This window comes from Sitophilus oryzae, unplaced genomic scaffold (genome assembly GCF_002938485.1).
Source record: "Sitophilus oryzae breed Bouriz unplaced genomic scaffold, Soryzae_2.0 scaffold_1701_pilon_pilon, whole genome shotgun sequence".
NCBI classification, from domain to species: domain Eukaryota; kingdom Metazoa; phylum Arthropoda; class Insecta; order Coleoptera; family Curculionidae; genus Sitophilus; species Sitophilus oryzae.
Genome location: NW_022146393.1, coordinates 1,536,070 through 1,562,198, shown reverse-complemented (window position 1 = coordinate 1,562,198; position 26,129 = coordinate 1,536,070). Strand labels below are relative to the sequence as shown.

The following is a 26,129-nucleotide window of genomic DNA, read 5'->3' as shown; positions in this document are numbered from 1 at the left end:
CGAAAACTTAATTAAACTGAGATTTTAGTTTTAACGAAGATCGAATAAATCGCCAACAGCACGATGCACGATATTTATGGTCGGCTATATCGAACGGATGTGTTATGTGGTATAACACAGGTTATTCAGGTCATCAAGTAAGACCCAGATTAGCTAATTACTACCAATATTCAGTTTTAATAGAGAGTACTCTGGCTGAGTTTGTATTAGGAATCGTTTAAAAAACAAGGAAGAAGAAGAAGAAAAAGAATTTTAGATTGAAGCTCTCTATACCGGGTGCGTCTCAAAAGAGGCTCAATCCTATAAGTTTTTTTTTCAGATAAAAAAAACAAGATTTGGCATGTTAATGTATGACATAAATTAGGACTGATTGACGTGTTCAATTATTCTTGGTCACTTCCTGTTTCACCGGAAATGTCTACAAATTTTGAAGTTTTAAATGACACCCTCGGTATTTCTTTACTTTATTCGATAGAAATACTTGCCTAAGTATTTTTTTTCTCGTCTATTTAATAACTCGTCAACTTATAACTTACAGAAATAATAACGTAAGGATAACGTAGGAGGTGGCAACATTGCATTCTCCCCAAGCACTATAAACAAATTTCCCGAAACTGAACAAGCGGCACTCAAAAGTTTTTCAATATTTTACTGAAAAATGTCAAAATTAATATGAAATTCTCAGCATTTTTTCTCAAAAAAAAACTCGTCAAAAAAAATTGGCGTGTTTCTGAAAATCATGCTCCAGGAAAATCATTAACTATCCCGTATTTTTTAATAAGTGACAACGTAGCATTTTTTTGTTTATTTCTGGTTGGAGTATCTAAGTGTCTTCATTTTTTTAGTACGGTTTTTCTATTTATAGTATTTGTCCGAGGTCCTTACACGCATAAACAAACTAGGCATAACAAAAATAAATAACTGTTCCTACAACCAAAAGTAGACAATCACTCAACGATAAAAAAACACGAAAAACACGGAAAAACACAACTTCATAAATGGAAATAATCCACCGTGAAAACCATTGTCGAAAAATATACGCTTATTGGCTCCAACCGACAAATGAGATCACATGACTCTTCACGCAGTGTTTCTCCGGTTATATTATCAACAAACCAATGCAACAAACAAAGCCTTTGCCCTGTTTAAAACTTACTTGATTATTTTGATTTGCTTCTCAATCACGGGCATTTATAACAAACACCAACAATATCACTAATTTATTAAGATTATGAAAAATTAGGCTAATAGATGTTTACAAAAAGAAAAGTATTTCAAAGTCACAGTTATTGAAATTTACTCAATCCGATATAAAGTATCAATATACCTGATGATCACCAAATAAATTTCAAAAAGTATTGGGATGCGATAAATAGACGAATTAGAATACTTTTTTACTCTAGTCTTAATTGTTATTTATTATGTGTTTAAGGAAGTATTTTCTCCACGCAAGAATGTTTTCGATGAAGATTTTTTAAGTGGATAAAATGCAACGAAAACACGAATGTAATACAACTTTTTATCCATAAACACATGTATATATTTTGTAAAAATTATAAAAAATCGATAGAAAAAATTAGCATCACAATGCACTATTTTAAAAAATCGAATTTATAGCAAGGGATATACAGGGTGATACGAATTGTATTAGGGAAACTTTGGCAGGATATTCTGCAGATAAAAATAAGTAAGAGTTCGTATAAATGTATGTCTTAAAATGCTTCGTTTCGCAAATACAGGATGTAGAAGTTTTATTTTGATTTCGATTTTTTTCAATTAATTTCCGAGCTAACGGCGGTATTTGGACGAAAATTGGTGTCTGGGTGTTCCTTGACATGAGAAATTTGATTTGGATGTCAGTATGAGTTCTACTTGTAGGGGGCACCATCTACATATTTTTAACTGTTTTTAACTATAATAACTTTTCGTCCGTACCTGTATTACACTACTGAGTAAAAAATTTACATTTTCATCATTTTTTACGTAAGAAAGGTTTCTTGGTAAAAATCGCTACGGGTAATTGTTCTCAAGATATTTGGAATCAAAATAGCCAATAATACACACAAATATTATATTCGTCCAAGTTGATTGCATAGATAAAAGTTTGAAATAATAAATTTAAAATGTTTTTGTGACAAAAATTCAACAAAAACTCTTTTATCGTATTTTTTTCTAGAAAAAATCATAATTAGCCTAAAAGCGGCCCACAAACGGTCAATATTATTGCTCAATATTTCATATGGTGCAATAATATTGACCGTTTAGGGTTTACATTGAAAGGTTGCACAATATATTGTGTCAATCAAAAACAGTTTGATTTTTATAGTGCAATAGTGATTAGTTTGTATCGTGTGTGGATAATATTGCACAATAGTTGAGTACAGACCAACCAAGTATATTAAGGTGCGTATTCATTATCCGAACGAACGAACGAACGAATGAAAGTGCGGTATATTTAGACGGGGACCGAACGCATGCGGCCGTTCGTTCGTTCGCTCGACCATCCGTTTCGAGTCGGTACATCAAAGGCGTTCGCCAACAAATGCCTCCGGTCTTCTCGTGCGGTCCTATCGTGCGGTCCTATCGTGCGGTCCCCGTCCATACCACTAGCGAACATTCGTTCGTTCGTTCGTTCGTTCGTGCGGATAATGAATACGCACCTTTACATATTTGATAGAAATGAGTGGATAGTTCAGCTGAGTAAAAAAAATATTTACACAAATAAAACAACATTTTGATTCAAGTGAGAAATATTCTACGATCAAGCTTGTTCACTTGATTTAAGTAACATTTAATCTTCATGGAAATCTAATTTATGATGATTTTAAGATATATTCATTCTTTGATGATATATTTCATCAAAGACACATAAAAAATTACATATTTAAAAGAAATAAACAGTTTTTTACTTCAAAAAAGTATATTATATTCTTTTTCGAATATTTTTCAAGTAATTTTCTTTCTTCGAGCAAAGCTAACATTTACTTGCGTATATACAAGTTTATTATTTGCTTGAAAGAAGATTTATATTCTTATTAGGAGAACTATTTTCTCTATGTGTATATTTTTGTTTTCTCTGCCTGTTTGTCTCGCTGCTCGGCTCTATTTAGAATATTTAGATCAGTGGTTTGTCAGCAAATATGGGATCAAAAGCAAAAGAGGAAGAAAGACGATTTATTTTAGAAGTCATCGAAATGTACCAGCCAGTTCTTTGCCAGCTTTATAGAATACAAAAAGCAAAAAATATGGCCTCTTTTCTTATACCAATCTTTCATCCATTTATTTCGACCCTTTTGTTTCTTAGTTAAACAAGTGGCCAAAACAATAGCAATAGCATTTTGTTTTTTCTTATCCATGTTAACAAAAGTGCAAAACGATACTAGTTATTGAACAAATTCATTGTATTGTTTGGAGATAACTAACAATATTATTGGGCAATATTATTGCGCAAACAAATTGACCGGCTGTGGGCCCCTTGAAAATAAAAAGTTCCCAAATTTATAATTTCAGTCAAATAACTACAGTACGTCTGCTGAATCTGTGTCTATGAAAGGAATGCGGACAAAAAACATTTAAATAAACAGCAATAGGTAGATTTTATACGTCGACTTGACGAGTACGTCACCGCAAATCGCTCCGCCCACTCATTTTATTGGCTACTTGCAAATTTGTAGAATTTTTATTGATGGGACGCCTCATCTATTTTTTACGAAAAACATCGAGAGAATATCGTTTCTCCTCTCACGGATACCCCGTAGCTACAGAACGGACAGACGTACTGTATCTAATCAACATATTTATTTTTTGTCAATAATAATATTTATTGATTATTACCAGTTTCCAGTCTAAATATCTTGAAATGGGTTGCCAGTAACGATTTTAACTAAGATACATTTGTACGTAAAGAAATACAAAAATATATATTTTCTTCACTCAATAGTTTTATGCAGGTATGGACGAAAACTTTACTCTTCAAATCAATTAAAAACATGTAGGTGGCGCCTCCTACAAGTTGAAGTCTGATATTGATATCGAAATAAATCTTCTCATGTCAAAAAACACCCAGGTACCAATTTTCATCCAAATATCGACATTAGTTCAGAAATTATTTGGTAAAATTCGAAATAAAAATGAAACTTCTACATCCTGTATCACCCAGAACTGTTTTACTTATTTTTATCTGCAGAATACGCTGCCGAATTTTCCCGAATGCAATTCGAACAACCCTGTATAGAGAAAGATAGTGTTTGTTGTTATGGTAACTATGTTGTTTAGTGTTGATACAAACACAAGTTGACAAAAGTGAAACTTGGAGCTTGTGCCATAAGAATTTGCAAAGGTTTTTCATATATAAAGAAAACAAGTTTAGATTGGAATGCTCGGCTTGCCGTCAAAACTTATAATAATTGTTTTGGAGCGCATACGTTGTAAAGCGCTGCTATAGCGGTTGCTAAGAACAACCGTAAACAAGAACAGAAATAATTTTCTCTTGTCAAAATCAGAATCTTCAAAAATTATAAAATCTCATTCTTTCAAAATTTAAATCGCACCACATTGAAAAGATACCGAAAACAGTTTAATGCGTCCATTTTCAAAGTAATTATTACTATCTTGTGTGTTTAATTTAAGTTTTATTTACTCAAACCGTGATAATTGTAAAAAAGTGGCATTAAAAACTTAAAAAGCTCTGTGAACTGTGTACTGCAAAAACTATCGTGGATCGTGGTATAACGTCGATTTCCAATGTTTCATAGGTATTTCATACATGTCCTTATAAAAAATAAAGTTTCTTATACTGTTTGACCAGCGGATCTGAAGCTACGGAAGGAATGCGAGAAAAAAAAATCGACATTGCCACGTTTATCTATAAAATTGCAAAATTGCCAGACATGAACTATAAATTTAATATATTTTTATTATATATAATGTGTTTAGCATATATTCTGACGTATATTACTAAGGAATTTTAACGTAGTTCATATTGTTCGATATGTTTTATTTAATAACTTATTTCTTTCATTCTGTATAATCTGCTTATATTTAAAGTTGAAGATTTTTCAACGATATCATTGGCAAACCGGCATCGCAGCGCATGGCCGCCTATTCATCGAACATGATTGGTGAGAGTACGTCACAGGATTTGTTATCACGCGGTTGCCGTGGCTTTTACGCCTTTCCTATTCGCTTGCTTTATCCCCAACTTCACGGTCTCTTCTGAAAAGAGTAGGAATATTGAATACAATTGAAATATCCAGTGGAGGTGTCATTCTTTTGATCATTATTACTTTATTTCATTATTTTATACCGGTTATCCTAAACTTTATTCCTATATTTTTCGTATATTTGATAGTTAAGTTGTGTTTTATTGTTTTGTTATCTTGTTATAATGTTTTTCGTTCGTAGTTTTTAATTATTAATATCAAGCTTGATCGTATATATTTGTATTTTAAAATGAACAAATTTGTTAAGGGTAAGACGCTACATAGTCAGACAAAAGAAATAATAGCTAATTTATATAGGTAAGTGAATAATAACGTAGATGAAATCTCATTTGGTTTATTTCCTTGTGTTCATAATAAGGTTTGCGATGAAGAAGCTACAGAGAGTTCGCTTAAGTTGCCGCTTAAACGTAAACTTGAGCGGATATTTTTTTATACCGGAGTTAGCGTATCGGCTATAAAAAATCACACAGAAAGATAAAAAAGGCTGAAAACTAACCCCGATAAAATGATATCCAGCTCTGGAAAGAAACGACCACGTGAGACTGCTGTCGAAAAGCTCGACGACTTTTTCGAAGTGGTCAGGAATTTGATAAATAGATTTTATCTCGAATTCAAACTCGTCCCCGCAATTAGAAAGCTTTTGCAAAAATTGCAGGAAGAATCGAATTTTCCTTTTGCAGGGAAACGCTTAGGGGGTTATTAAAAACAAATTAATTTTTTTGGCGTAAATGTCAAAATAACGGATAAATATTAATGGAGCGGCCCATTATATTGCAGAGAGAGATATAAATACCTATATACGCGAAATTCGAAAATATACCCAAGTATTATCTATTTGGATGAAACATATGGGTAGACAATGACCTAACCTTTAAAAACTGCTGGCGGAGCGATACCATATCTGGTGTAATAGGCAATATTGCATCTACTGGTGAGTAAAATTATGTTTTGTTTGCGCTTCCAAAGTTAACTATTTTCAAGTTTTTTTTTTGCTGGAAATAGTTATATCTAAAATTATGTATTATAGAAAAAAATATAGTTAGTACAGATATATAAATAAATATACCTCAAGACTCTTGCTGTATAGCACCAAAGGTTCCAACCCCCAGCTGTAATTATTTCTTCTATTATATTAATAACACAATAATAAGATGATTCAAAATATTTAAGGGAGCTTTAATAAAAGCTTTTAGTGTTTATCTGCTAACTCAACAGTAACGATTCAAACAGCATAAAGTTTTTTGAAAAAAGTTACTAATCTGAGTATTATATTTATGATACACATTATTTTCATATAACACCGTACGCCCATGCCTATTTTATGAATGAAATTGGGCGTGTTTTATTTACAACTGCGTTCCCCTGCCGATACCCCGTAGCTACAGATCCGTTGGTCACACTATATGCAACACACTGCATTTTATTGAAAACGTTAAAAGAAAATAATAAATTTGAATAAGTAATATTTGGCGACATAATTCCGGAAAAAGCCGAACCGCTCCGAAATTATCAAAAGCTTTGGAGAGCGACCCTTGTAAGAATAGCGCCAAACAGTATTTTCATTGTCCTTGCGGACACTTTCCAATCTAAACTTGTTTTCTTTATCTATGCACTTCTTCTTACAGTGTCATATTCTATACAGAGCGTCGGCTACCTCTCGCATGTACTTATGATGTGTGTCATCAGTGTTTCACAAGTACACTGGACCTACAGTTTATCGCCGAATCCGAACGGAACTATTTGAGAGGATGTACAAGGCAAATATACTTAAGGTGGTTTGCCATTGCCTTCCTTGAGGTGGTGGCTCGCTGGTCGCTCTATTTAGATAAATCAATATTTTTATTTAAATAAATAAAGCGACCGCACTGGCTGAGGATCGAATCCAGTACCATCCCATCTCTCGCACCACAGATCGACACACTAACTGCTTGCGCTACGGCCGGCCACTTTATTTGGTTAGTATCTATGCACCGCTTGACAAAAGTGAAACTCGGGGCTTGTGTCATAAGAATTTGCAAAGGTTTTTTAAAAACCACGAAAAATGTATGATGATGGGATGATGGGTATTCCTGCAGTAGTTTTTGAGAAAGATCAAAAATCTACTATCACTACCCATTTAATGTTTGCGAATTCTAGAGAACATTTTATCCCACTAACGGATAAAATATCACTTTTGAACGTTTCATATTAATGGATAAAATATATCTTAAATACTGTAACATTGTGAAATGTACATACCTGGAGATTATTGAGCGACTTATACCGAATATTAAACAACGGAGACCCGCTCTTCGACATTGGACTGGGCGGCGTCTCCTTCATCGGCGAAGCGCTCTTCTGCCTCAGCAACCTGCCCCTCTGCGAATGCCCGTTCTTCAAATACAACTTAGGCAACCCCGGCGGCGTCTTCTGATGGACGTGGTGTCCCTTCGAAGGCACTTCCTTCTCCCTTATCGTCGAAGACGCCGACTTTCTGTTCCTTTTCTCCGCCTGAAGCTTTTTCGTAGGTATGGTCTCGATCGGAGGTGGTTCGGGTTTGGTTAAATCCGTTACAGGATGCGATGGGGTTGAACTGTGAGATGTGAGTGAAGGTGAAGGGTCGGAGAAGGGTAATCGAATGTTTTTGGGTAGAGGAGCAAAGCCACGAACGTAGTCGTAGATCTGGTCGATCTCGTCATAGTCTTTGCTGTAAACTGGGACCCGGTTCTCGTCTTTACGATGGTGGTGTTGTTTGGTTCGGTGGTTGGCCGAGTCGGAGGAGGCACTGCGGCGCAGCATGAACCCGTTCTTGGGTTCGGGGGCTGAGGCTGACTGAGTAGGCGACTGTTTTTTCGAGTCGCCCAGTTTACCATCGAGAACCTGAAACAATAACAATCAGAGATTAATTTAAAAATAACTGTTAATTTAATAAATGTTTTATCATCTTTAAATGAAAATTGCACCAAATGGAGTGTTTTTTTACAAGCGTATATTGAACTGGCAATATCCCAATGTAATTTGTTGGTTTCAAAACATACAGTTTTTTTTTATCATGACAAGAACAAATTACAAAGATTAGAAGAACTGACAATACACCATTATGATCATACGAACTAATCTTCAATACACTTTTTCAAAATTCTAATTTGGACATATTTTAAGCTTTTAAATCTTATCTGAAATTTTTATACAGGGTGTCCCAATATTCCGTGGACATAGAACTACGTATTTTTGGAATCAAAATAAGTTCATGGACACTTTAAAATTGGACCCAATTTACGTCTATACAAAAGTGCTTCGTTTGTCCGTTATAGAGATCATCAGATTTTAAAAAAATAAACACATTTTTTAAGATATTTTAAGAATCGTTATTCCGATTTGAATGAGATTTGGGTGACTGTGTTTTGCTATGCGCTTTAAATGTTCTATGTCCACAAAATATTGAAACTTGTTTATTTTGTAGGTAGGCTTTGAAAAAAAATCTTAACTTTCTTAAAGAAATGTGCAATGTGCGGCGTTTTTTACAAGAGACAAGAAATGTAGTAAATACCAGAACGACCTTTTTACAAAAAAAATCTGTTGTCGGTGGAGTTGGATAATGTTTCTATAAAAATTACCCTGTATAAGATAATGTGAGTTTATTTTCATGTATTTATTCTATTATCATGGGTGTTTAGGAAAATTAAGCTAAGTTTTAACCACTTTTCGGATATAGGTACTGTTTTTAGCCAAAGTTTTAGTAGAAAAGAAATAGCTTAGCAACACCACATAGCGCCTCAGATAAAAATATTGTACTATATTATACATAATTGAATGCTGTACCAGAGGGTGCAATTTAAAAAAATTACAATTTTATTATTGTAATTTTTCTTTTGGGACACACTGTATACAACAAAATATTTTTAGGATATGCACCTTTATAAACCGTGCAGCATTTATAAAGTATTATTTTTATTATATCTTCATCAGCAAAGACAATATTGAACTTCCTCGGACTAATAGGCTACTCGGTATACGATTGTATCATTCCTAGTAAAGTTCAACAAAAAATATCAATTTACTAATAGATATTTTTTTAAATTAAGCTTTTTTTTTCTTTTTCTATATTTTAGTATAAAAACTAACTAATTCATTTGACAGTTTGACCACATTTTGTTTATCCCAAACAGTCCGTTATAAATAAATATTTGACAAGCTACATCAAAAAGCTCTTAGCACTAATTGTTTGGGACATCAGGAAAATGGCCTACTAATTAATATGCTAAATATTTAATCTTCCAAAAATGGATACGTCAGCATTCCCTGATTTTACTTTTTCATGAAAAAAATAAGCTATAAAATGATCAAGTATAGGAAAAAAACATAAAACATAAGTCCAAAATGTTGAAAGTAATATTTCAATAATTGACTCATATTTTAAGCATACACTCTAAAGATGCGTAGGTATGTATCCTAGAAGATACATACAAGATACTAAGTTAAATATTAAGTTTACCTGAATGCGATCAGCTACTTCTGCTACTAGTTTCGTACATTTATCTACTAATCGACTAAATTCGGACATGCCGCGCAGCTGCTCTTCGTTTCTGGTGCGCAGCACCTTCAATGGCGCCGCCAGCGGCAATGCAGTTACGCTATGTGACTCTTTTTGAAGGGGTAGCGCGAATATATGCTCCTCTTCAAATATTGACAATAACCTGAAATTAAAATCATTATAGAATAAGACATATATTTACATTTCTATTGAATTACTGCACCGAATATACATTTTTTTCATCCGAATGTCTATTATTTCAGTTTGATGAAGATATACAGTATGCCCCGGATTATCTTTACAAGAGAAAAATCAGTACTAATATCATTTCGATTTCATTCTTTGATAGATGGTTATTACTAATTTTGATTAACTGCTGTTATTAAAGTATCACATTTGCCGATAACTATTGGACCTTTTCTTTTTCCGATAACTATTTAACCCTTTCCCTAGCATTGAACTAAATAATAATAATCATTTTGTTCTTCTTTAACATTTTAAAACAGCAAAATATATGGCATTAATTAAAAATATTACAAATAACAATAATAGATAAATAACTTATCATTAACAATCTATCAAGGTATGAAAACGAAATTATATTACCATAGAAACGCAGTTTTGATTTTGAGGACTTGAATTCAACTATATTTTCATGTTTTTTTTTTAATTTTCTCTAAAGTGGTATAGAAATTTCGAAAAGTATAAACGGGATTTTAAAACAAGCAAACATGTATTATGAATAATGCATTTTTCTCAAAATGTCAATAATAAAAAGTTTTTCCTCTTGGAAAGATAATCCGGAATATACTGAAGAAGCAATTTCAAGAACTGACAGTCCGCGAATTCAGTTTTAAAAATCTGATAATCCTGCATTGCATAATTTCAGATTCAGATAAAAGACTTTTTTAGTATTAAAATTTTGCGATAGTTTTTCTTAATAAATCAGCTTGTATATACGTAAGTATAGTATTTTATGATTCTGTACATTCTTACCTAAGTTCTGGCACAAAATGACTGGGACTCTTAAGCCCTCTAGGGGCAGTGCCGTGCACAAGGCGCACCGTAAGGGGTAGTCGCTTGCTCAGCAAGTTCCTAGCGGTGTGCACGCCACTGATGTTGTCCTCGCGGGCAAGGGCAGAGAACTTGCCCCTCTGCTCCAAACCGAGCAGAATCGTATCACCTCGGATATCCAAGCATTTTAAATAGCGTCCTGAAAAGAAAAAAAAAATAGTTGCTTTAATATTAATACATAAAATCTTGGGCACATACTCGAATGATATAATAAATTAACTAGTTCGGGGTTTTCCAAAATAGATCTGTCAGTTTGAGAAACCTAGTAAACGTTTTATCATCAAAATGTTATTCACGTCGACAACGGTGTTCATCTCGACACCGGTGTTCACATGGATAACGGTGTTCATGTTGACACGGGTGCTCACCTCGATACCGGTGTTTATTTTGACACCGGTCTTGACTACGTCACCGGTACCCAAATCTATTTACATTAGGGTTTGGTTTGGTTTGGTTAAATTGCTTTATCTGAATACTTTGTGTTTTTGTTTAAACACTTTTCTACTTTATAGTTCTTTATCTAGCGATTGCGCTTTATTTTAATGATTAGTCTGACAAAAAAAAGTATATTTCAATTTGAAACCACTAAGTTAAAGTCGGTGCGCACGAGTACACGATAAAAATAAACACCGATACGACATTTTTTTTTCACGTTACACGGTAAGTAAATCTGTTGTCGGCCCCAAGGAGGAAGACAATAGTTTTTTGGGCTATCTTCTCAAGTTTAATACTTTTCTCATTATGTTGCATGTTGCGAGGATAACTGACTTCTGGAGTTGTATAAAAAGATTTTGGTTCAGTTCCAATTTTTCCAGATTGTGAAGGAGCTGCTTGGGAATTTCTCCAGTTGATCCAATCACTATAGGCACTACTGACACTTTATCTACTCCCCAGACTTCATTTATGTCCTGTGCTAGTAATGTATGCTTGTCGATCTTTTCTTGATGTTTTCGGTTGACATTTATAGGGACAGGAACGGCGATATCGATAAGATTTCTTTTTTGAGTTTGTACAGCAGACATAGTAGACATGTCTGGTCTGTTGTGCTGCACTCTCCGATCTGTTAAAATTTCTCTATCCCAGTAGAATTTACATGCATCATTCTCTAGGACTTTCGTTGGGATATAATTGTAATATGGAACGCGCTCGTTAAGGCATTTATACTTCAAACCAAGTTCTGTATGTATAGATTTTGCTACGTTGTTATGTCTATCGGTATATTCTCTTGAAGCTAGAGTTGTACAACTACTAATGATGTGTTCTATAGTCTCGGTTCCTTCTCCACACATTCGGCATACAGTTGTTTTAATTGTGGGGTCGTTTATTATATAATTTAGGTATTATCTTGAGTCTATTACTTGATCTTGAATTGCGCACATAAATCCCTCTGTCTCTGAGAAAATTGTTCCGTGATTCAGTCATGCTACTGAAGCTGGCTTATGAATGCTGTCCAAATCAAGTATGTTGAGGTATCGGCCATGTAGCTCTTTTCCTTCCCACTTGCTTTTTTGTAGGGTTATTGTGTAATCAGCATCTATATTATTTTCTTTATCGCTAAGATTCAGAGGCGTCAGTTTTTTTGACTTGTTTTGCTTATGATATCATAGAGGCTTGATGTTGATGATATCGTGTGGAAGTACGTTCGTAGGTTTTTAATTTGTTTTTTATGTTATAGTCGCAAATCCATGACACCTTGTCCCCTTATATCTCTGGGAAGATGGAAACGTTCTCTACATGCTTTTGGATGATGGGATCGATATTTTGTATAAGTAGTCTAACAGACCTATTTAGTTCGTCAAGTTCTGTAGGAGTCCATTTAATGATTTCAAAGCTATATGTTAGTAGTTTTGATGCTTACACATGGCTTGGTCTTCCTGACAGCCTTTAATCGGGTCTTGAACGTGTTCTTTATTTGATTTTTCATTTCACTGCCATTGATTCCTTGTGACTGGATAAATCCTAGATATTTGTATTTTTCATATTTATCCATGGATCTCACAGTTCCTCCCCCTGATTCTTCAAGAAGGACGTCTCTATCTGACTGACATCATTTTCCTTTCTTCATATGGTTGATTTTACATTTTTCTAGGCCAAAGTTCATTCTCATATCATTTGACAATTTGAATCTGCAGGTGTTCTTATAAGTTTATTTAGACCATTTTGCGTGTTGGATATCAGTTTGATATCATCCATATACATATAACTTATATTTTCTTCGGATATCTGAAATCCACTGTCTGTGTCGATTAACATGCTGCTTAATGGATTTAATGAAATGCTCAACCAGAGGGAACTTAGTACATCACCCTCGTTTAATATGAATTGAAATGTCTTTGGTTTGGTTATTCAATATCAGATTCGTTTTTCATGAATTCATTAGGCTCTCAAATAGTGTAACAATTTGTGAATCAATTTTGTACAGCCTAAGACTCTCTATCGACATTATTATTATTATTATCAGATTTATTATGACTTTATTAATTAAGACTATTTCTTTTTTTAACCGTTTATCAAAACACCGGTGTCGAGATTAACTCCGATGTCGACACACTGTTATACTCACATACCGGATAAGCCATATTTCACAAAACAACACAAAAGTGTGACAAAAGTAAACGATCTAGCTAGAAAAGGAGCGAACACGCCACTAACTGGACCAGAACCGTTCTACTTTCCAAGCGGAAACCAGCTTTAAGAAGAACTGAAGAATCTGGAGGACTCAAATCGGAACCTGGAATGGGAATCCTTCAACGGTCTAAGACACTCGAAAAAGTTCCCCAGAAAGAAAAATCAAACATTTTCTTTGATTTAAGTAAGAAAAATTCTCGGATTGTTACGGGGTTTCTAACAGGACATTGTCTCCTCAACAAAGTCCTCAGTAGATTGAAGCTGAGAAGCAACGGCGAATGCAGATTCTGTGGGGGAAATGGGGAAACACCAGAACACCTTAACCCTGCGTGAGTAAGCCGAGACCACAACCGTTCGTGCCATAAACTTTGGTACGGCTGATGTCGACGATGGAGAGCTGGTTTCTGTGGATCCGTCTTAGATAGTGGCTTTTATCAAAGCCCTGAGACTGCATGATGAGTTATAACCCGTTATAACTCAAAAAAGGGGAACACACAATAAATCTGTAAGGTCGCGGTAATTAACCCCCCTCCTAAACATTCTCCATTCTACAAGCCATATTTGGTTACAGATGTCAGCCCAACACCGGTGTTAAAGCGGTGTTCCGACTATTGAAGCAGGTCCTGTATCCAGGTTCGTATGTTCTATTTGTGTTCTTTCTAATATTGTCTTAAAAAGATACTAATAAAAATTTGACCCTAATATTTTTCTATAATAAGTTAATAATAAACATCCAGGTATACTAAATAGTAAAGTAAAATGGGGTTCACACAAAGAAAATAGATGGAAGTGCACGTATGAATCGGCCGTAAGGTTGGGCAAGTGGCCATCTTTTAACGTAAACCTTATCACTTCATTTACAAGCGGTTTTATTACCTAGGAAGCGATTTGTTTTCGAACAGTGATAGCTAGGAGTGGTGGTAGGTGTGTCCAGTATAAATATCTCGGCTATCAATCAGGGGAATTTTGTGGTTACTGCCTAACGGAAATCTCAAGAAAAACTGTTATGATATTCCCGAATAGTTTATAGATACGAATACAGGGTGTCGCAATAATTCCGCGGATATAGAATTACTACGTATTTTTGGAATCAAAACAAGTTTTGATGAATGAATTGAATTACAAAGAAATTAATGTAATGAAAATTACTTTTGAGAAACGGAATTGGGCAATATATACCTTTCTTCAAAAATAATTCGTTTGTCCGTTAGAGGGCATCAATAAAAAATAAATCCAAACATTAATTAAACTAGCTATGAAGCTAGCTTCATTCAGAACCTCGCAATTAGTGGCATAAATTAGTGGTTTCAATTAGCGTAGAAGTTTGTTCACTTATTTATAATGTAAGCATTCAGAACGTCATAATTAGTGGTAGTAATTTTCAATTAGTCGAAAAAGTTAATAAACTTTTGACTTTTCCACTAAAAAAAAATTTGCGAGGAATCTTATTTTGGCCTTTGATTATCATCTGTCAAGAAAAATTTTGGTTAGAAATCAAAAGTTTATTGTTTTATAATATAAATATTATGCTTTCTCTATGGATACAACAGACTACCGCAAGCTGTTGCTAGAATATTTTATTAATTTTAATTGCGATTTTTAGACATTGCGAATGTCTTAAACTAAAAAGTATAAAGTGTAATTGAGACTATTAATTTATTCCACTAATTGCGAGGTTCTGAATGAAGCTTTTTTGCCAAAAATTATTTGTCAGGCTGACATAACTAACATTCCACATTTGCGCTATCTAGATTATCACCATATCACCTACTAGATTTTAAGACTTGATATGACTAAAAATACAATATGATCGAAAAAAAACGTCAGCGATGACTATGATGTAAAGATCGCGTATACATTTTATTATATATATAGTAAAATTATATAGGAATGTCATCGATCATCATTTCCAAGTGGGCTTGCCGTTTTTTTTTCAATCATACGGTATTTTTGTAGGTCAGCTTCAGAAAATAGTATATTGTATTATTAGGACTAAAAATAATAATTTTTGTGGCAAGGCTGTACGTTTGGCATCACAGACGAGGCACAAAGTCATTTTTACTACGAATACAACATGGTATTTTTTTCAAACGCTACAAATATTTGTTTAAACAATTTTAAATGTTGTAAATAATATAAAAATATTTAAAAGTAATACTTTGTAAAGTAAGTAATTATATATCAAGAAGCTTTAATTAAACACGTTGAATTTGACACTTTATGTCAGTTTAATAATGTATTTTCGTACTTTTGTGCTTAGGCGTAAAAATTATTTTTTTTATATTGTCAATCCAGTCGCAAAAATTAGTACTTTTGTGACACGTTGAAAAATAAAACATCTACTTTTTAGATGAGTTCAACTACGGTAGCGAGCATAGTTTTACGCACCGGTTTTGCTAGTGGGGACATAACTTCTAACGGGACTATTTCGTCTATAACGAATATTTTTGAAAGTATGTACATAATTATAATTTTAGAAGATATTCATAAAAAACTTAAGAACTAGTTGATTAAAAAAAGAATATATTTTCTTTATATATTTTGTATATTAATATTGCAAATTATATTTTATCCTCTAGTAGTAATAATGCTGTATGTAGTATGCCTATTTAATTTATAGATTATGTAATCGGGCTTTGTTTGCTCACTCTAGCTTGTTTCTTCGGACTGCTTGAATCCATTTTTGCTTTTGATCAAATTGGTGTGAGAAGCTGTGAAACTATAAAATGTTGTTTCGGGAGAGTTCAATATCCGGGAAAGTTGAGTTATTGAATGTTATTGCATCCAACAACTACTTCAGCACCACAACTCCTTTACGCGTTAACATTTTTTCGGTAATTTTATTGAAATTTGAAATTATCACAACACAACGCAACGTCCAGTTCGAGTTCTTTTTCACTTATTTTTACTACTCGAAATAGCGTTACATCACATAAACCTCGTATCTGAAGAGTTTACACTGTGTCACTTTGGATGTACAACCAAAATGAATTACTCAAATTGAATTCATCCAAATTGAACATCCTTGTTTACATATTTTCATTCGGTTTGCAGCAGTTCATTGTTTCATCTTCCGCAGGCTGCCACCTCTCCCAGAGTTTTCTATATCGAGGTTTAGTTGGCCGCACGGGTCGTCGTCGGCTGTTTACATTTTTCACTTGCCGTTCAATCTGGATGAATCAACGGTTCGTTGAACACTTCTTTCAACACAAGTAGGATGACAGTCAACTTGTTTCATCGTTCAATTTTAGTGTACACTTTGGATGAAACAGTGGTGAAAGGCAATTTATACTTATCACTTTGGATGATTTATCCAAGTTGTACATCCAAAGTGACAAATGTAAATGAGCCTTGAGTGTTTTATACTTTCAATAACTGCATGCAATAGCAAAAAAACAAAATACTTAAATATTATCACAAAGCCATGATTTCAATATTATTTTAATGCGATCAACATGAACTTCAACCGGGTCGGGTGAAATACTTATATAACTTCTGATTTCTGTCGTGCGAGCGCTGCTGTCGGAATTTTTTGAAATTAACTGACATGCACCAAGCCTATACTTTTTTACTTATACCAAATTAAATGTTGTATTAAACAAAAATACCAATTCTCATTGCGTAATATGGACATTTAATTAATTTAATTTTTAAACTTTTTTAAGTGATTTATATTATGTATTTCTTTTATTGCTACGTCCTTTAGCGTGGGGTTTTCCATTTAATGTTTGTGTGGATGTCTAAAAAACTAAAAGTTGCAAAAAAGAAGTCGTAAAAAGACAAAAGGAACATTCAATTACGCTTCAGGATCGTAAATCTTAAATTTACGAACATTTTTTTCCAACCAACATGAAAATAATTTTCTTTGAACGTTATTTAGGTCAAAATCGTAAAAGTAAGCGTTGAAATTAGTTTTACAGAAGGTTGGCTGTAATCTTCTTAGAGTAATGTATGTATATTAAAATAAAAGAATATATAAGAATGATTTCATAGCTTAGTTGTTTATAACTTTTTCTGGTTATCTCTATATTGCTTTTCGATTTCCTGTAAGAATAAATATAATTTCTTTATATTTAAGAATGAAATGAAACATATGTTTGACTTTACTGCAATCAACTGTTCTGAAATACCCGATATATCATCAAATGCGTCCCGTTATCTTACTAGCTAACTCGATCCGATTCGAACATTTAATGGTACCTGACCATTGGTCGTTGTAATGTTACGGCTTAGTGGTTCCTTCGGCATGGCCATCTACAGAGTGGTACGCTTTTTAGTAGTTAAATTATATTATGTAAACTGGTCAAATACTACAACTTAAGATGGAACTAAATCTTTGGCGAAATACATTCAGCGGGACAGGGACAAAGAAGAATACTGGCCTAATTTTCCAGCAGACAGGCTAAGTCAGGAAGATTGTCAAAACATGTGGGTCTACCAAGAGAAGTGTTGAGGAGCAAATGCGGTTTTGATCTTGGTCTTAAAAAAATTAATAGTTTTTTAAGTAAGATAATTAGAGTTGCCAATTTTCAAAATTGAAAATAGAAGGGCTAACATAACGCTCAATGGAACGAAATATGCTGGGAATAACCAAAAGAGCCCGTAAAATAATAGAGTGGATACGACAAAAGACCCAGGCACTAGATGTCATCCACAGACAGACGCGGATTACCTAATAGGCTAACTAGGCTATAGCCTAGGGCGCCGAAGAAAAATAAGCGCTACGGCGACGGCATAATTATCCCTGGTTTGTAGGCGCTTTGTTACACCAAACTGGACATTCAAAATTTTTGGCGGGTATTTCTTTAAAACAAAACACATAAATAATTGGATCAAAAATTGCCATTGTCGCGCGATAATCCTTTGATATTTATCGACAAAGTGTCGCAAACGAAAAAGACCGCCGCGGCGCGGCGTCTTTGTGCGGTCTGTTTGGCGAAACTCCTCTTTTAGTGGAGTAAAATCACTGAAAAAAGTCGCTTCCTTCTTGAACAAAAATTTTTGAAGATTTAACCATATAAACTCTTTATGAAATGATCGGTTAGGGCTTTGTGCATGTGGAATTACTAATTACGACCTGTTTTTTTGGGGGGGGTCAGAAATTTTTTATCCCTTAAAATATCAAATATCTGTCAAAAATGTATAACCTTTTTTTTACCATTTTTTTACCTTTCCTACGCGATAACTCCTAAACTAATCAACTTATTCACATACTCTTTTTTTAATCGATTGGGAACACATAGACGGTGATAGCTGAAGTAATTAAAGGTCCATAGTGAGTGTATTTTTTTGGAAAGTGGATTAAACCACAGATAACATATTTAAGTTAAATTTTCTGCGTAGATGGGGGTGAATAGTTCCTTTGTAAATTAAATAGTGAAATGATAATAGCTATTCTTTTATTTTTTAGAAGTTGATAAATACAAATAAATTGTAGCCCATTAGTAGTGCAAAATGAATTACAATTTATTAGTTTTTCGTCTCCAATGACCGTCAAGTTTACATCACCCGGTCTCGCCAGGGCCAAAACTTTAAATGTGAGGTTGTACGGGGTTCCACATAAAGTCCGCCCCGTGTCAGAAATATCCTTAGTCCGCCACTGAGCTAATCCACACGAATTAAATGCAGGTCCATTCTAAATAAGTAGTGAAAAATATTCTTTTTATAGCTACTCCTCAATAACAATAAATTGTTTAAGAATAGAATAAAAAGAATACAATTCCGGGCGGAGGGGGTATGGGCGCCAAATTTTTATTAGCCTAGGGCGCAAATATGTCTTAATGCGCCACTGCACAGAATCAAATCCTTTAAGTGGCAAGGGGCGGAACACCTGGCAAGAAGGACGGATAACAGATGGACCACAAAAATTATAGCATGGTACCCACGAGGAATTAAGAGACCTAGAGGAAGGCCAAACCTGAGATGGGACCATGATATTTGGAAATTAGCAGGGATAACTTGGAGGAATAACTACAAAGAGAGTATGTGAGGGAGGCTACACCATAATTGGAAATGGTTGGATAAGCTGAAAATGATGATAATGATGATGATACTTAGTAAGAAAATCGCTAATTGGTAAAACAAGAAAATTAATATTAAAATTTAAAAAAGGTACTAAATTGAATTCTTGATTGTCTTGACTTGAGGGTAATTATATTGATTTAAGTCATTTTACTGACTTAACTTGACTAGTGATTTAAGTCTTTACAAAAATGACTTGACTTCAAATAAAATGACTTAAGTCTATTTAAAACTGACTTGTTGCAGCTCTGTAGCCACATATAATAATTTACCTATACAGGGTTGTTCACCACATACGACACGGAGTATTGTAGCTAAACGATTAGATTTTTACAAATTGTAAGTTTTGGGTTGGTTGAAGGACTATTAGAGCTACAATTTAAAAATATTTTTACAACATACAGAGTGTCCCAAATCAATAAAAAATATCAAAGTTGTATTTTTTTAAATGGAACACCCAGTATATTATTACATTTGTAGTTTCTACGATTAAAATAAAAGTAAATTTGATTAAGGTTTATCACCCTTAAACCTTACCGTTTTTGAAATATTTTCAATTTTGTGAAATTGCAGTAAAAATTTCAAGGCTTCATTTCTCCAAGGGTATCAAAGTTTTTAATACTAAATATTTACTGAAGTTTAATTATTGATTAGTTATTGTGTTACAATAATAAAAGTAATACTACTTCATACAGAGTATCTAAAAATTTATTTTAAATAATTTCTAGCTTTAAACGGCAATAACTTGTTTAATTTAAATGGAACACCCTGTATATGTTAGGAGAATCAGATGCACAATTTAATTCTCCATCAAATTGTATTATACCATTTTTTACCTATCTCTTCAAGTTTTCGTAGAAAATGCGTTTTCTAATAATTAAGACCTCATTTATCAACATACCCATGGAATATTGACATTTTAGATTGTTTTTAAAACAACGAATGTACAAAATGTACAGGTGCTAAAAATGATAATATTACCAGCGTATTTGTATACAAAAATAAAACTATTTAAATCTTTATAAAAGACTGTACCATTAATTAAATATACCACCAGTATTTCCGTCCAAATATTAATTATAAAATATTTAATTGTGTTAGTTAATAAATTATTCTAAATAAATGGGGATTTGGAATCCGAAATCAATATAATAATAAGTTATGAAAATGAACATGTTGTTATAAGTAAGCATTCGTCAAAAAATGAAATAAAATTTTTAAGGTGTTACTTTTTACCACACTGTCTAATATAGATACAAAATTCAGTTTTTAGTATTTGGAGCAATTATTATTAATCAATGCAAGCGGTCCATTAATGTAGTTTGAATACTGAAATCATATTAGTTGGTCCTATCTACAAATATTTAAACATTGTTTTTTTATTTCATAATGACATAAACGAACTATATCGACAATATTGGTATCTGTACCCTTTAACAGTTTGTTACATCTTTAAAAATAATCTAAAATGTCAATATTCCATGGGTATATTGATAACTGAGGTCTAAATTATAAGAAAATGCATTTTCTACGAAAACCTGAAGACATAGGTAAAAAATGATATAATATAATTTGATAGACAATTAAATTGTGCATCTGATTCTCATAAAATATACAGGGTGTTCCATTTAAATTAAAGAAGTTATTGCCGTTTAAAACCAGTTATTATTTAAAATATATTTTTAGACACTCTGTATAAGATAGTATAATTTTTATGATTGCAACAGAAAATTTAGTAAATAGAAATACTTCAATACATTATTTGGTTTTAAATACTTAAATAGGCCTAGAGAAATAAAGCATTATAATTATTACTGTATTTTGACAAAAACCTAAATATTTCAAAAACGATAAGATTAAAATGCGATAAACCTTAATCTAATTTACCTTTATTTTAATCGTAGAAACTAAAAATGTAATAATATATAGGGTGTTCCATTTAAAAAAATACAACTTTGATATTTTTTATTTATTTGGTACGCTCTGTATCTTGTAAAAATATTTTTAAATTGTAGCTCTGATAGTCCTTCAACGAACCCAAAACTTACAATTTGTAAAAATTAAATAGTTTAGCTACAATACGCCGCGTCGTATGTGGTGAACAACCCTTATTTATTTATTTCGTATGAGAAGCACAAATACAGGATATGTGAATACATTCTATAAACATACACAGAGATAAGCATATATAAACAAACAAATAGTTGTAAAAGAAAAAAGAAAACATGCATGAGAAATATAAGGACTTAAAAATATTACAAGTATATATAAAACATATAATTCTAAATATATAATAATATATAATTCTGAATAAGAGTTTTGCTCCTAAAAGAGGACCGGCCTGTATAGCTGAGAATAGGATCACGCAGCAACGGTAACGATATATGTAATTGTCCTGCATAACTAGACACCCTATAGAAGCGGTTTTCGGTATCTATGCTACTGCACAGAATGCAATAGTACCGATAATAATTGTCTCGGAACCGTAATGCCAAGGATAAGCGAAGAGAAAGTGGTCTGCGGGAGGCTGCTGAGCCTGCTGCCAGTACCAAAGACCACAGTGCTACTGGGCGCGCGGGATATATACGAGGTCAGTTCATCAATTACCAATTTACCACAAGCATCTGTTTCCTTCTGGTGTGGGATATAATCAACATTTTCAATACGCTAAACATAAATATAGAGTAGTCGCAAAAAAGTCTGCTTCAAGTAGAATCTTTTTATTATTATCAACAGCGGTAACGGCGCGGCGTAGTGTCCTTCAATATACTTGCGCGACTTTATTCGCATGTCAAATTTTACATTTACATTTTCAGTATACAGGGTGTCCCAGGCTGAGCATACAATAGAAGTATCTAGAGAACCACAATATCTAGATCTGAGATTGATTGAATATGGCGGCACTTCCGGATATAACGGAAGTTGACAGCAACTTTTTTATTTTAAATGGGTGCCCCCATTTTTTATTACATATACTTAAATTCTCTGTAAAATTCTTCGAATATTGATGTTAACACTCTATACCTAACGTTATTTTTGAGAAAAAAAATATGTAACATTTTTGGACGAAAAAAACTACCTTTCAAAAAAATTTGTATAGCCCAAAACTAAAATTTAGTGATTACCATAGCCACTGTGACATAAAGAGAAGACATGTGGCTATCTATTTCAAAAATTAAATTGTTCAAATGTCATATAATAATAGCGGTAGCTGTCATGGAATTGAGTGATTAAAAAATTATCATAAATCATTTTTTTCAAATGGAAACCCACTTTTTTTATTCCACTAGTGAAAGAGTTTTCCATTTCGTTACATTTTGAGTGTACATGTATCTATACCTAAAATAAATCATTTTTAAGTTATGTAATATTTATCTAGCTTTCTTTGACATTAAGTGTCAAATAGCCAGACAATTTATTTCCATCTGTCAGAAAACGAATTATTTAAATTTTCTATATTATAAACACTGCCTACCTTAGAAGTTTAAAAAGTGTATTTATAAAAATATACCTCGTATTTTCGCTCTTTAGTGATATCTAATAGTTGACATTATTAATAAAATACCGTATAATCGAAAAAAAAACAGCGCAAAGTTGGCTTGGAAATGATGATCGAAAGTGTCACAATATGACATGGATCATGACCAGATATGTTGTTTTGCATCACTTGAAGTTTAAAGTCATAGGCAACTGGTTAAAATCAAGAAAAATATACGCTTTAAAACTAAATTTTAAGTAACTTAAAAACAATTTATTTTAAGTATAGGAACATGCATAGGTAACGAATTGAAAAGTAACGAATTGAAAAACTAGTGAAATAAAAAAAGTAGGTTTCCATTTGAAGAAAATGATTTATGATAACTTTTTAATCGCTCAATTCCATTACAGCTGCGGTCATTATTACATGACAATCGAACAATTTAATTTTTGAAATTGATAGTCACAAGTCTTCTCTTTATAACACAGTGGCTGTGGTAAAATTAATTTTTTAATTTTAACTTTTTATCTCCAAAACGGTTAAAATGTTAGATATAGAGTGTTTAATATCAAAATTCATAAAATTTTACAGAGAATTTACGTATGTAATAAAAAATGGGTTCCCCCATTTAAAATAAGAAAGTTGCTGTTAACTTTCGGTATTTCCGGAAGTGCCGTCGTATTGAAAATATTTTTAATCGATAGACCTCGTTGTGAAACAATGATATGCAAAAAATCTCCAATCTAAATATTTGTAGTGCTCTAGAAACTCCTAATACACGCTCAGCCTGGGACACCCTGTATATTTTTTGTTTTCCAACTCACCTTTGGACCCGGGCAACACTGCCTCCCCCGCCGGCACCAGTATCTCCCCCGCGGGGATCGTCCTGGCACCCTCGGGCGTACCAACCGCCCCGTCCTTCTCAGTCTTGACCTGCACGCCCCTGATTGTCTCCCTGACCAGGCAGCCCTCCTCCGGCTTCCTGCGCGCCAGCTCAGCAACGCTCTCGATACATCGCACGGCTCGGCCTTCTTCGCTCAGCAGCTCGAAGTAGCCCGAATAGTTGTCCGGTATCACTAGCCTGAAACAAGAGGAAATCATGTTATGAGAATGTTTTTTGAGCAACTAATAAGTGTTATTTTATTAGGGACATCATGGATCAGTGTTTTAAGTATTGCTTACGATATTTGGCACCGCGAGATCAGTTCTTGGGTTAATATACAAAAAATCCGAGATAAACAAAATAGCTTCAGGCAGCTTAGCGGCTTGGAACATCTAATCTAACCCCAAAAGGAAAATTCCACTCCTCCAATACCCAGTGGATAACACAATGTGTGTAGTATTGAGCAATAAAAACAAATTGGAAGAGAGACGTTTGCTCAGCAGTTAACAACCATACCATAACGTAGTAAATCGATGCTTCTAAAACTAAAGTATGAACAGGGATACGAGTATTTGTGCCGAAAACTTAATACTCCGAACCAATGGGCACATACCTTCAGGCAGAAATCTACGCTATCAAAAAATGCGTACAACTGATCTTATATAGGAACTATCGGAAACTAGAAATATCCGAGAGTCAAAGAGCCTTAAGAGCGATCAACTCAGCAACCAACCAACAAAGTTGATTAAAGAATGCCTAGAGAAGCTGTATAAATTGGGCAAAGAAAACGAAGCCCTCCTACTCTGGGTGCCAACACACCAAAGGATAGAAGGTAATGAAAAAGCAAACGATCTAGCTAGAAAAGGAGTGAACACTACCCCTAACTGGACCAGAACCATTCTGTTTCCCCAGTGGAAAGCAATCTAAAGCAGAACCTAGAAGACTCCATCCGCAACGTGAAATGGGAATCCTCGAACGATAAGACACTCGAAGAAAGTTCTTAGGACTTATAACGAATTACGGACTTATGAAGTTAAAGATTTTCCTTGATTTAAGTAAGAATAATCATTGGATTGTTACGGGGTATTTAACAGGACATTATCTCCTCAATGAATACCTCAGTAGACTGAAGTTAAGAGACAAAGGCAAATGCAGATTCTGTGGGAAAAATTGGAAAACACCGGAATACCTCACTGCCTAAACGACAACCATTCGTGCCATAAACTTATTTTATATAAGGTTTCTTTAACAAGGCACTGTCTCCCCAATGAACACCTCAGTAGATTGAAGCTAAGAAACAACGGAGCAGCTAAAAAACACGGAAATATCAGAACACCTTATTACTGAGTGCACCGAGACGACAACCATTCGTGCCATAAACTTTGGTACGACTAATATTGGAGATGGAGAACTACCCTCTGTAAAACCATCCCAGCTACTGGCTTTTGTCAAAACCCTGGGACTGTATGATGTGTTATAACTCAAAAAAGAGGGATACAATAGATTTATAAGATCACGGTGATTATTTTGACAAACATTTTGACAAACCAAGCTCAAATAAACCCTTCTGTAATGATGCAAAAACAATTACGAAAATGGCAATAGGCACAATAAGGTGACCAATAAATCTCAAGAATGGTGAAAAAATTTATCGGGACAGAGGCAGGAAAACATTTCATAGTAGACACACCGCAACCAAAAATTTGCTGTAGATCTTGTAAGCAAAAACAGGAAAACAGTTAAAACTTTATATAGTGGGTCTATACAAACAGGAATTGCAACAGCAAAATAAAACACGTGCCCGGTGGCATAGAGGTACAGGCTCTCGTCTACCAATCTCAAGGTTGTGGGTTCGAATGCTACACCCGGCATTTCATCAGCCGACTATTTTTATTAAAATAAAAATAGTTTGGGTATCTAGGTCGACTCAGCCTTAAATGAGTACTTGGGATTCACAATCCTGAGGTAATAATAGGCGGTTGAAGCGTAGTGCTAGCCACATTACCTTCCTTGTATACCGAACGGCTCTAGCATAGCAAGCTGTATCTTGCTACTCCCAAGGCGTTAAAGGCTATATACGGGAGCTTTTATTATTATTAAAATAAAATACTAAAGGTACATTCAGGCTGAGAGTGTCGAGCGTCGCGTCGCGTTTGCGTTGCGTCCGCCCCATTGAACTCGAACCCCGACACTCAGCGGACGCTAGCGCAACGCCAAACGCGACGCTGTCTGCCTGAACGGTCTAATTTAAGTTCAACACTACGTGATGCTCGACGCTCTCAGCCTGAATGTACCTTTATTCATCACAAA

At 33.9% G+C, this 26,129-nt stretch overlaps 1 protein-coding gene across 2 annotated transcripts in view; it reads right to left on the bottom strand.

The window, feature by feature from the left end:
* LOC115881179 overlaps nucleotides 1–26,129 on the bottom strand; it is a 140,186-nt gene that overhangs the window by 12,219 nt on the left and 101,838 nt on the right. For both annotated transcript variants that reach the window (XM_030898571.1, XM_030898572.1), the window contains exons 3-6: nucleotides 23,761–24,017; nucleotides 10,732–10,948; nucleotides 9,697–9,898; nucleotides 7,461–8,081 (exon numbers count right to left, since the gene is read on the bottom strand). In XM_030898571.1, the coding sequence (XP_030754431.1) occupies nucleotides 7,461–8,081; nucleotides 9,697–9,898; nucleotides 10,732–10,948; nucleotides 23,761–24,017 (1,297 nt within the window). The remainder of the gene's footprint in view (nucleotides 1–7,460; nucleotides 8,082–9,696; nucleotides 9,899–10,731; nucleotides 10,949–23,760; nucleotides 24,018–26,129) is intronic.